At 34.7% G+C, this 13,363-nt stretch overlaps 1 protein-coding gene across 12 annotated transcripts in view; it reads right to left on the bottom strand.

Annotated features, from left to right (window-relative positions):
* Positions 1 to 13,363, bottom strand: part of CSMD1 (CUB and Sushi multiple domains 1) — a 1,150,108-nt gene that overhangs the window by 228,952 nt on the left and 907,793 nt on the right. For all 12 annotated transcript variants that reach the window (XM_080586628.1, XM_080586632.1, XM_080586634.1 and 9 more), the window contains one exon: positions 9,200 to 9,356. In XM_080586628.1, coding sequence (XP_080442754.1) covers positions 9,200 to 9,356 — 157 coding nt within the window. The remainder of the gene's footprint in view (positions 1 to 9,199; positions 9,357 to 13,363) is intronic.

The raw sequence follows: 13,363 nt of genomic DNA, 5'->3' as shown, positions 1-13,363 counted from the left end.
AATTAGAATGATTATTTTAATTAATGAAAAATTTGTTCACTATTTATTGCTGATCTTCAGCTGTAAAAAAAATAACTAGATTGTAGGGCAATAAGCTTAATCTGTTGAAATGTAAACAATTCTTTCACATAATGAAGAGAAGGAAGAAAACATTCATATTCCTATGTCTGAGCTGTTAAAATCCTTACAAGTAAATTCTGGTTAATATTTTTTTTTTTTTTTTTTGCCTGTTCAGCCTGGAGAAGAGGAGGCTGAGGGGGGACCTCATCGCAGTCTACAACTTCCTCACAAGGGGGAGCGGAGAGGCAGGCACTGACCTATTCTCAGTAATCACCAGTGATAGGACCCGCGGGAACGGTGTTAAGCTGAGGCAGGGGAGGTTTAGGCTGGATGTCGGGAAGAGGGTCTTCACTGAGAGGGTGGTCGCACACTGGAACAGGCTCCCCAGTGAAGCAGTCACTGCACCAAGCCTGTTTGAATTTAAGAAGCGATTGGACTGTGCACTTATTCACATGGTCTAAACTTTTGGGCAGACCTGTGAGGTGCCAGGAGTTGGACTCGATGATCCTTATGGGTCCCTTCCAACTCAGGATATTCTATGATTCTGTGATTTTTTTTTCTTATATTTTTTTTTCCTGAAGCTGATTTTTTTCCTTATGTTTTTTATAAACCATTCAATTTCAAAATAAAATAAATGGATAGAATTAACACATATCAGTGTTGCTTCTGTCTAACAGTATGAGAAGTATGAAACAGAACGATATGTTTACAGTTGTGTTGCTTAGATTTTCTAATTAGAATGAACAATGAGGCACCAAAAAGATCCTACAACTTTACATTTGAATTGCAGCACGAAGAGGTTGCAAGAAAGGTAATCATCCTAAATTCAGATCAACTACCTGACTTAAGGAACTGCTTATCAATAACACAATTGTCTGGATAATAATGGCAGGGGTTACCCTTTTGTCATATTCATTAACTGCAGCTTATCTTTCCCAAATGAGAGAGGGCTGAACCCAGAATTCTAAACTGAAAATAAACATTTTTCATCTAACATGAGGCCAAAGTAGGCAGGGAGGTAGCAGGAAAGAAGCAGATAATGGCATTTCTGTTCAAGTGTCCTAAGCTTTCAGACAGGAACTTTTGCTGGTTGGAATATTCCTACAATTATAGCAGTGGTAAAATATATATATATATGTATGACAGGAATACTACTTTCTATTCATGTGAAACCTGGAAAAGAGCCTCCAACAGAAAATGATTTCTAGGGTAAGTCCTATGTGATGCTGAAGGGCATTCAACACTACAAGCCAACAGTCCTTCTGTTAAAAGCAGAGGAAAAGTGAAAACTTTTGGAACAAATCCCAGCTAAAAAACAGTAAATCCAAGTGCACATAAATGTAATGGCGAAGTCTACGTATAATGGCTTCATAGAAATAGATTAGAAAAAAAAATGAGAGAAAAAGTTCAGTTTGAGGGTTTAAAAAAGGTAAAAAACTTCTGTCCTTCAAGACACTTCACTGAAGAATTCATTGAAAATGTATGTTCCCATTAAGCTCTCAGAAATAATGCTTGAAATATGATCACCTTTGTAATATTAAAGTAATATAATTTTTAGGACAGCACTTCTGGGATTGTGAATTTAGTTGAAACCTGCTTGCAAATTTCAATCACATGCTAAAGCTAGGATGCATACAACAGCAGACCAAAACCAAATATTCCTTAGAAGCCTATCTGAATTAACATTACTGAAAATCTTAATTTCATATCCTAAAGATACGATTTGAATATAAATGTAAAACAACACATGCATATGGACTTCTATGGTGATCTCTGCTGAACCATCTCATTTTTTTTTCACCTTCAAAGCACAACAAGATTTTAAAAAGCAGCTCTTTTATTGATAATAGATGTGAATTACAGCAGGAAAACCTAGTGGTTTTAGATCAGATGAGAATCTGGCCCATACAAAGAAAAGTGAAGAGTCCTTCGATGGGTTACAACTGGCACTTATCAAAACCAACCAAAACAACCTTTATCAAATTGTATTTTTTACATGTTCTAATACACCTCACACCAAATCTTCTTCCCTTAATTGAAAACGAGAAACAGTTAATAACCTTCTTCTTTCTAATTCTATGTACAGACGGGTAATACAGTGATTTAATGATGATAACACAATTGTTGGGTACGAAATAAAATGTTTTTCTTTTGAGATGTTCAGAAAGCTTTTTTTTATTATTTTAATAGGTTATTCATGCTGTGTATGTATATTTACAATATACTTATTTTAATTCAAAATTGGCTTTCACATCAAGTTTTTTGGAGAACCCACTTTAATAATCATGGACTATTCTGCCTGTACTCCTATCACATCATCAGTCCTGTTCTACTTGTTGTTATGTCTCCTGTTCCCAGTTGCTTTCCAACCTTCTTCTTACCAACAGTCACAGTTTATCACTTCATAAGCTTCCCATGTTTCTTGGGCAGCTTGTCATGTTCTCCTTCTTTCCTTCAAGGGAAGGCAAGGCAAGGCAAGGCATGCCAAGGAAAGCAAGGCAAGGAAAGCAAGTAAAGGGAAACACCTCCAGCAGACCACTGCTGCCCAGCAATGGCTACTTTGGAAAAACTGTCCCCCAGTGTTATTGCTAAGCATGACACTACATGATATGGAGTACCTCTGTGCTCAATTCATGCCACCTGCCCTGGCTGTGTCTACTCCCAGTATCTTGCCCACCCCAGCCTACTTGCTGAGAAGGTTTTGATGGTGTGCAAGCATTGTTCAACAACAGCCAAAACAATCGTGTTATTAGCACTGTTCTGGCCAAAAATCTACCACGCAGCAGCACCATGTGGGCTACTACAAAAAAAAAAAAAATAAATTTAACTCCAGCCCAGTCAAACCCGGTACAGATGGACAAACTATTAATCTCCAACCCAGTCCAGGACTGTTAATTGAAGTCCACAAGTGCTAATTAAAGAAAAATATTTTGGAACAAAGAAAATAGAAACAAAACAAAAGTAAGTAAAGTCAATAATGCTTTGAAATTCACCACAATAGAAAATCCTAGAAAAGAATTCTGGACTGAAAATCTTGAATGATTACTTCATAATTTTACTGTATGCTTTAAAACTGAATGAATGCAAATTTGTGCTCATCTTATGAAACCTTTGGATTTTCATGGAGTATAATTTTTTAAAAATGTCCCTTTATTATGTTCATCTGAATAGATATATTATTCAGTGCACAGGAAAAACGTAGCTTTGAGAATGTGGCTGGTTTATGTCAGTATTGAACAAACTGGAAGCAAAAGGCAGGTGCCCTTCAGGAAAAAATAATAAATAAGTAAATAATGACAATATAAGCATTTGTGTTATTAAAGAGGCTATCATAGTTCAATTACATGAGTAAATTAAAGTTTAAATTGAACCTTTCTTTTAGAATTTATCTTTTTTCTTTTTTCTCTTGATTATGAAACTTTAACTTTCTTTTCAAATAGTTTTTTCTATGCATGCAATACAGGTTACAATAATTTGGGGTTAGTCACATAACCGTGATGCTCGAAATTGCTTGTGAAATATATGTACAGGCTGAGATTTGTTCATTTAGTTATTTTTTAGCTTTTGTTTGTTTCATTTAATTTTATCTTATGTTTTTAGTGCAGTGTATGAATTCTTTTTGGAAGAGATCTTATACAACGATTAGTTACTGAAAGGAAACTAAAGAGCTTCTTTTCATTACTGGATTGTTCTGCTCAGCAGACACAATACAGCCTGAGGCAAAGCCACTATATTTCTGAATCTGAGCCTGTTTGCATGCAAGGATAATTGACTGAGTTTGCAGTTTCAGAACACTGTTTTCACTGACAGTCTTTTAACATTTTCAATTACTGTAGAATAGGAAATGAGCTGAATTAAATTTCAGTTCAGGATTCTGTTAAATTAATTTCCAGATTTAAAACATTTATATAAATTTAGATTATGCTAATTCAGATTCACCTTCCATGTTCCAACTTTCACTGTCCCTTGCAAGATGAAGGAATAGCTAACATTTATAATGCAGAATTTAAACTGAAAATAAGAATGAAGCCTTTAGCAGTAACAGAATTGTATGAATGCCAATCCAGTGCATCATGTGAGACACATATTCCACAATTTCACTTTTCAATCTGAAAAGTCTATCTTCAGACAAATTAAAAGAATACTGTAAAAATGTTAAGGATACACGTTAAATACAAAGGATTATAAATGCAAATAAAACATTAAAAATTCATTGAAAAAAAAGTCTATCCATGCACAGTCCTAAATCTATTTTCCTTTAGGGAAACTACATGCAATCTGATGCAAATCCCATGGAATTGAGCACAGCTTAAGAGCCTGAATTTTGCACACTCTTTTGGCAGATATGACATCCACACAGAATTCTGTTTTCGGTGAGAGAAATGGTCATGGATTCAAAACTGATGGAAAGTAACATTAAGTTAAGATCTGGGTGTACATAGCATTCACTCCAAATGTTTTTCTCTGAAGACAAATCCCTGTTGAGAATTTTTCCAGCCCTCATGTCCACAGTAGCACTGAATTGCAGGAAAACATCTAATTTCACCTCATAAGAAGGATACAAATCCTCCTGACAAATGCTCAGGAATTAACACAGAACTTCCTTTTTAATCCAAACAAGGGAATGGGGAACAGAAAAGTGAAAGACCTTCAGAAAGTTAAAATCTAGCTCCAGAGTATACCACAAATCTCTGAATGGTTGTCAGACTTCACTATAAAGTCTGTAACTAGTTCTGCATGTATCTTATGCACGCAGAAATCTGCTGTGAGGTAGATCATACTGCTGAGTGGCCCAGTGCAGCCAGGCATGTTCCTAAAGATAATATCTGTCAGTATTCCTGGGCCAGATGGACCCTTCCACTGGCTCAGCTCAGTGGACTCCAAGGCTTATTTTGCAGATAAGTGAAGCTTTTGCTTCTATTATATTCTGCACAGGACTGAGGAACCATGAAATCGCCATAGAAAGGTAGATAAGCTGCTCCTTAGAGTAGATGTACGGATAAGAACAGACAGCAACTTCGTGTTATCTCAGACAGGCAACTGCCAACCCACAGAACTTGGTAAATGCCCTCAGGTCTGTGGAGAGTCCAAATACCACTTCTACATAGTGGTAATGTTACTTACACATCACAGCTCAGGGATACTTTCTGAGGACATGGGTGGATGATATCATGAAAACAAACAACTATCTTCAGACACCATAAGAAATTAGTTTTGAGAGTTCTAGCCAGTACTGCAAAGACAGAGTCTTTACTTCTCAACGCTGTGGGAAAACACAGAAAAATGTTTTACTGATAAATTGATAGACAGGGATTTGGACAGGAAACAGTCTTTTTACTGCAATCTTTGTTTTGAGATGCAGGGATTGTCTTACATGCTTCACCTATTTGCTAGGAAGTTTGGACATGTAAATAAAACAGCAATGTCTTTAAAAGAAATTGTGAAAGCAATTTTGGTATTTATGTATTTACATCAAGTTGCACCAAATATGACAAGTGAAATTACTGTATGAGTTATCTTCTCAAGGGTTAAGAGTGATCAATGTGAACTGTAAAACTCCAAACAGAGCACAGAGTATTCAGCATTATACAGTACTCAGAGTGTCAGAGAACACATATGCATGTATGATAAAGTGTGGAGGGTCTGTGTTTGTTTTCTCCAGTACCTAAGAAAAGGTAAGACCATGTTCAGTTATTGAGGATTACACAAGAGTAGCAAGGAAACACTTGTGACACAAGCAAAGGTACATTCATCTCTCCACACAAAGAGTGAACAAAGTCAGTGTTAAAATTCCTCTTGTGAGAACTGTGACAGGGGAGTGGTTGAACACTTCAGCGGGACTGTCCTGCTTGTTACTCAGAGACTGTACAGCATTGTTCCTTATTTAAAGTTGCAGTCTGATACTTTTACTAAACCGCTGTGTTTTGCTTTTACTGCTTGTCAAAGTGTGGCATCAATAAGATGTCATTTTAACTTAAATGTCAATTTAATGTTAAATACTCCTGACACAACAGCACGAAGCACTGACACCTTTATACCTGAACAGCAAATCTCACTGATCAGTTAACAGGAAGGGTAGGTCCAGCTGTGGAAATGCCTATGGTTACAATTTCTCTTCCTGCAACAGATAGAGGTTTCTCAAGGAGGAAAGTTTTAAATGGACTGGAGGTGGGGGGATGGGGTGGAATCCTCCCAAAGAATAAATCTGGAATTATGAAAGAAGAACTGACGTTATCATCCAGACAATTAGCAGTCACAATAATCGGTTGTGGCTACAACATTATGTATAAACTTCTATTTTTACACAGATTTCTATTGATGTCTTAGAAATTTAAAACCATCTTAAAAGCCCTTTTTTGTTCCTTAGATCTTTCACAGACTTCCCCTGATGGATAAAAAGAAAAATATCTAAGGGGAGACAAAGAACTTAGCTATTTTTGCAATCTCTGTTTAAAAGGAGTAAAAAAAAAAAAAATAAAGGAAAAAATGTACAACTTCGGCTACATTCTTAAGACCAAAATGACTGCTCATATTAGAAGACAGTCTTATTTCCATGTCTTTGGTATATAAAAGACATGTAAACCAAAATAATCTATTGATATCTGACATTACCCTCAGGAAAAAAAAGCTTCAGTCCCATCAAGCTTTTGTTATCATTTCTTCAACACTGAGATATGAGTATTCACCAGAGTCATTCCCTCTGACACCAGTGTAGCTGTTGTACTGAAGAGTGAAAACATAGTCTCTGTTATTCATTACAACCTACTTCCACCCTAATTTTAAGGAAGCAGCTTCATACTGACTTGCCTTACAGGAAGTAGACAAGTTTTCTTCTTTGTTCCTTTTGTTCCTCTGGTAGACTCTGATTCAGTTATTGTGCAAATTACAGTTTCATTGACTCTCAAGGAGATATGGACTTTTCCTACCAATCTCAGGCTAAACTATTAACAAAATGTACCTGTCTCAATCTTTCTGAATCAGAATTTCCTTAAACACAATTACTATTACTTTATTCCTCGGTCAAAATATTTCATATCTTCTCCAAACGGTTCAGAAAGATTACAGATTGCTTCACCATCCATTCCAGTAAAAATTTCTCTCTGTCCACTGTGCTAAATCTATTTCCTTGAAACCTTTTTGTAGTTATGGATCACAGAATGAAATTACAATAATTTTGTTTCCATTCAGTATTGTTTCTAGCCTGTAGCAATCTTATATGTATCGCGCATTTCATTAGAACTTGAATCCTTCATAGATTTTCTTTTAATATCTTATATTCTAATTTCTACAATTTTATACAAGCCACTCAGATTCTGGATTTATAGAATTCTGTTTTATTACTTCAGTAATGAGATTCTGAAAACAGAAAAAGGTTTCTTTATGCACATTTCTGTTCTCCTGGATCATTAGCTTTTTCTACTGTCCTATTTGTAAATTTAGTATCATCCACAGAATTCAGAATGTTAAAAAGATGGAAAGATAGTATTGTGCTGAACTACAATAATAACCTTTTAGTACGTCTCTTTAATAACACATTGCAATTGTTCTAAAACCCAAACTTCACAGCTGCACTAATCTTACTTTCAACGGTATTCATGAGAAGAAAAGCACTATAAAGGCAAACCATTAAAGGTAGCTGATATAGCCCTCCAGGCAGCCAGAACTAAGCAACCAGATAGGGAATGACCAGAATTGATTTACTACTAGATTTATTACACCACCACTTTTTCTAGCACTCTTCTTAGCTCTTTCTAAACAGTCTTACAGTATTTGTTATTCAGCAGAATATATATATCTTATTTCCTTCATTAAGTCCACATTTTAATACTGCTTTATCTTTTTTCTTTGTTTAGTAATCATAAAGTATCTGGCATATTTCTATCTGATTGAATAAACTGCAAAGTAATCTCTCAGGGAAGTTAACTCCAGCTGTAAACTAGAATTTGATTAATTCAAACAGATAATTATCATTTTGTTTGATGTCCAAACACAAAACTAATGTGTTTGTTTAGAAATTGCATTGGAACTGTACCAAAAGATTTTTTTTTTTTTTAAATGTAAATAATCCCATCCAATAATGAATATAACTTTCTGTTATACCTAATCTTCAAAATATTGCTTGGAGTGGAATCTTTCCAAAACGGGAGTCAGCACTGCAACCAATTTTCAAAGCACCTCAAAATAATAAATCTTATGCTTGTACTCATTCATAGATGGTGAAAAGCACCAGACTACAGTGCTTGAAAATAACACTGAATATGGGTTGTTTTTACAGTCAATGTAATCAGCTGGTTAGATGGTCACTACCTCACAAATGTGTTCTCTTGAATTTGACTTCCTGAAAATACATGTGAAAAGTAGGTAATTACATTGTATTTATAAATGGGGATCATCTTATGTTAGAACAGGCAGAAGCATCACTCATTACAGATAAACATTTCAACATGAACTGCTGCAAAATGAGCACGCATGATACTATAAATGAGGAACAACAAAAGGAATGAAAATGAAAATGGGAATGGGAATATATCGCATGAAGATCTTCCCTGTGTACACAGTTCTGCTAAGATTACTGTTAGAAGACTATCAAATTCTGTCTACGCACTTGCAGATATATGGAAACACTTGATAGAACAGAAAAAAAGAGATTCAAAACTAATCAAACAGCCATGGGAAAAAAAATCTTTAAGACATGAAGTATATATGAGCATACATAAAAAAAATATATATATATATAATTTTAATTTTGACTGCAAGGATTAAATGAACCTTATTTAAGATCTGGCTACATATAAGTTTTCTGCTACAACATAAAACCAATATATTCAACCCAAAATATTTCACAATTCATTCTTTTTCAAAACCCACTGCTAAATCTTTAAAATGGTAATGCTTTCTAAATTTTAAAGGTTAAAACTTTGCTTTTAGTGATGTTCCTAAAGCACTAACACCTATCAAGCAGTGCAGGTAATTAAAGTTCAATCTCATAAACACAGTACATCTTAGGTAATGATCTTCATTATTCTATGAGAAATCACTGCAGCTGAGAAATACACATTTTGATATACATATACACACACATATACATTTCAGTATACAAATAGAAATGTCAGTCAGACCATATTTGTAAGCTACTTACTTGTATAAGTGAGCTGAAATCCTTGGTCAGTATCAGATCCATTGGTATTAAACTCTATCCACAAATGATTAGAGGTGCTGTTTAGGATAACTCCCATCATGTCATTTTTGGTGAAGGCTCCCAGTGAGCGGGAAGAACTGTCTTTTCCATCATACACCTTGTAGAAACAAAATAATAGCATGAATAGTATGAAACTGGACATCTGAATATTTGAATCTGAATATCTGAAAAACTTTATACAACAATTCCAATGTTAGCTATGCATTGGAAAAATCTTGTGTGTATATCATGTTAGCAAATACATTTTTTAGTTATGAAATTCAGTGAAATACAGCATATTGTCACCCTTAAAGTGTTCTATAGCTTTTTTTTTCTTTTTCAGTTTTGTTAGTTCACCTTGAAGGAAATTAATATTTATACACAACTCTGTTTTCCAAAGTTTCATATCTTCACATTATTTTTCATGATAACTCACAAAGGTTAATAGAAGTATAATTTCTAAAATCACTATTGAAGTAAAGCTGAAAGAGGCAAACCCCATTCTGCTTTGTTCTTTCCTGCCTGGAGATAACAAAAAGCAGAACTGAAGTATTAAAGTCAATATATCACTTTTTATTTCAGACTCTGAGCCTGCAACGTCTTTTGTTTTACTGTAGGTTTTAACAAAGAAAGATAGGTCTTCAAAGAAATATGTGAGTCTCTTTCTTAACTAAGTGCAGAGATGTTCTTATTTACTAGGTTACTTTATCTAAAAATGTCAATAGAGGACAAAAATAACAATATTACCCCCTGTCATTTTTCAAATCCTACAATGATTAAGAATGTCATTTTGACTATTCACCAATACAAGACAAGGACGAAGAGCTGGTATTGATTAGGGAATGGAAAATTACTTTTGCTTATTGGAAAACCTTGAAAGACATGAAGTCCCAAAGTAGCCCTCTGTAGTTTTTTGTCTCAAAATGAATTTATAAACCTGGTTTCTTCTTTAATTTAATTAAATCACCTATACTTTCTTATGGAAAAATAGACAAATACAAACTGTGTTTCACACTCCCAAGACATGTAACAGTCATGTGGATTCTTCTGCAAAAGTAATGAATCTGAACAGTTGGTTTCTAATATGAAGTGAAAGATAATTTACTCTGACCACAAATGTCCTACAGTGATTAGATATTTAAGCTGCAAAACCAGTAAACATCTAAGCTCTGGATCTTCATCTCTTCATTCTCAGATTTTGTGGTACCCAATAAGGATTTATCTTAATTCCAAACAGAAGCCAGTGACCTATTTAACAATCTAAATTCCTGCATTCAAGTCACAGAAACTTCTTCCTATTTTAATGTCCAGCTAGATGTAAAAACAAAATTTAGAGACCCATCTTTAGAGATGACCAACAATTGCAACTACATTTATGGATGATAACCAACTGTTAGAAGCAGAGCTATCTTCCCAGTGTAGAAAATACCATTATGCCATCAACATGTTAATGTCTTAAAAGAAGCCTCATTCAAATCAAGTGCTGCCATTAACAAAATAAAATAATAAAAACAACATGCATAAAGATTTTTTAATATGAAAGCACAAATTTAGTTTCATGAATATACACAGATGTAAATAACAACCTTCCTTCAAAGAAGCTTCTGAACAATAATAGATTGTACTAGCCACTGTTAGAACAATACATGTTGTCCTTATTACTAAGGCAAAGATTGTCTTATACCAGGATACATAGATGAGTTATTGCAAGCCACAGTCAATTGTAATTAACACATACTTAGCATACACCTCTTGGCAGAAATGACTTCAAGCTGTGCTAGCAATATTCAAAAAAAAAAATGCCTCCAAACTCCTACCACTGTCCTGGGCCAGAACTATAGATCTATCTCACTGATTGACTGCACTTTATTTACCAGAGCTGGAAATCTATTTTATAAAATAATTATTGTAAAAAATAAAATAATAAAATAAAATCTCATCATATACTATGCAGAAAACATAGATATATTTTAATTTGTTTCAGAGATTTACTAGTTTCAATGGAATGATGGACTTTTAATTGTAATTACTAGTAAATGCTATCTGTATTAAAATAAAAGTGATTTTCACTTGTTTTTAAAAGACAAAAAAAATACTATGAATAACTATAATTGTTCCTTAGACATCCTGCTCCAATGGTGTTCTACCTCACTGACTTTACAGATACTCTTGATGCATGAGGATCAGCAAATTAAATCATATTCTCTCTCAGTATTAATCCAGATACAAATGCAAATGTCATTTTATGAAATAAAAATAAGAGGAATCGTGTGAAAGCAGCTGTAAAAAGGCAGGGACTATTTTTAACTGGTAACACTTGTCCTGCTGTTACTAACATTACAGACAAAACTCAGTACATCTCTATTCTACTAACTGAGGCTACCAATGAACAAATAACAAGAATTGAAGCTCAACCATCCATATTGATAACTTCTTTGAATTGTCCCTGTAAAAGTTTTGCTGCAAGCCAGGCTGCATTTTCCCTAACAGTTCTTGGTCACAATTTGGCGATTAGTGTGGGCCAGGACTATTCCCAATATGCAGCTTGTGTGCAACCACTGTGTTCTGATGTATGGAGGAGATACGCCATGTGTGACTGCCTCCAGAGCCAGAAAACATTAATAACTGGTATAGACATTGCCACTATAGGGCACATGCTTAATTCATGTAGGAGAACCAATTTCAAACATAACTCACAATTACCAAGTACTATTTTCTGTGCCATGGAACAAACTCAAAGATATTTTGCCACATAGCTTCTGAAAGACATGAAATTATACCCTGGTTTTAGTGTTGCCTCTAAAAAATTCATGGTGATTGCATGATAAAGATATCAGCAAAAGAAACCATTTTAAAGAATTAAAAAGTTTCAAGTGGTCATTGAAGCAGAAAGATGAGGAATCTGAAGTGTCAGTCAGAAAGAATAAGCTTTAAAATACTCAGCTTACCTATTCACCTCAAAATGGTGCCTCTGCTTCTATTTCTTTTAGAAATATTTCTGTTTTTTTAGAAGTCAGAAGTTCTGACTTCTTTCCCCTCAGTTCAAGTTTAAACCTTGCTACAGCTATAGGAAGCTTTGCCCATAACTTACAGTCATTACCCTGGCAATACATTGCAAGTACTCTCCTTGAAATCACTTATCTTGCCCCTTTCTCATGTACATAGCCTTATGTCAGAAACACTTTTGAAAATTATATTATTCCCCATGCGCTACTTAACTTCAATATTTAGATGACTTTTCAGTTCGTACTTGTGCCAACAGCAAACCTAGTTAAACACACACAGTTGAAGCTGGTTTTACATTTTAAAAGCATGTAGGAGACAGAGCACAACTCTGTGCCAGAGCAGGAGACAGGCACAACTTGATTGTTCACACAATATTTATTGTTAGTACATCCTTGGCACTCATTTAATGCAGACCTACTACCACCCTCACAAATCTTTTCTGAGAAAATGTTAGCCCAGGAGATGCATAGGCCAGGGACTGTTTCCAAGAGGAGGTTTAAGTGAACCACCTTGTTTTGTAAGATTAGAGAGTTTAATGTTATGGATGTATTCAAACTGTAGAACTTGGCCTTGGGGGCAGTAGAGAACAATTGTGGCATTGTTTAGTGTACTAAGATAAATGAAGCCAGGACATTCGAGATGCTCCATTTCACCTAAGTATTTGTGAGGAACTGAGAGGTACGTGCTTGCTCTGCTGCTGGGCTGAAAATACGCAGGTGAGAAGAGAGGACAGTGCTACTGTTATTCATGAGGTAAAATCTCCCAGTAATGGTGCTAATGTACATGTATCTGCTGTGGGATGTAAAAAGCAGATATCTGAAGGAGAAGTAAATGCTGGCTAGATTTTCTTAAAATCCAGTTTCTCTTTCTGATAATAAGAATAAATTACTTATAACTAAACTCTGCAATTCCTTAACTGTCGAGATCTTTACGGTATAAAGTCTTTTCAAAGGGAGGGAAATGTTTTTAAAATAGTGCTTTGATGGTTTGAGAAATAATTCCCATATAGCTTCCTGACATTGTTATGTATCTTCCTATATATGTTCCCAAACTTTTGTATTAAATCCTCATGGAATTCTTTGCCATCTTACCTCAAATAGTGATATTACATACTTTGTA

Source organism: Anser brachyrhynchus (assembly GCF_964034855.1).
Source record: "Anser brachyrhynchus genome assembly, chromosome: 3".
NCBI lineage: Eukaryota > Metazoa > Chordata > Aves > Anseriformes > Anatidae > Anser > Anser brachyrhynchus.
This window is presented reverse-complemented; position numbering and strand designations above follow the sequence as displayed.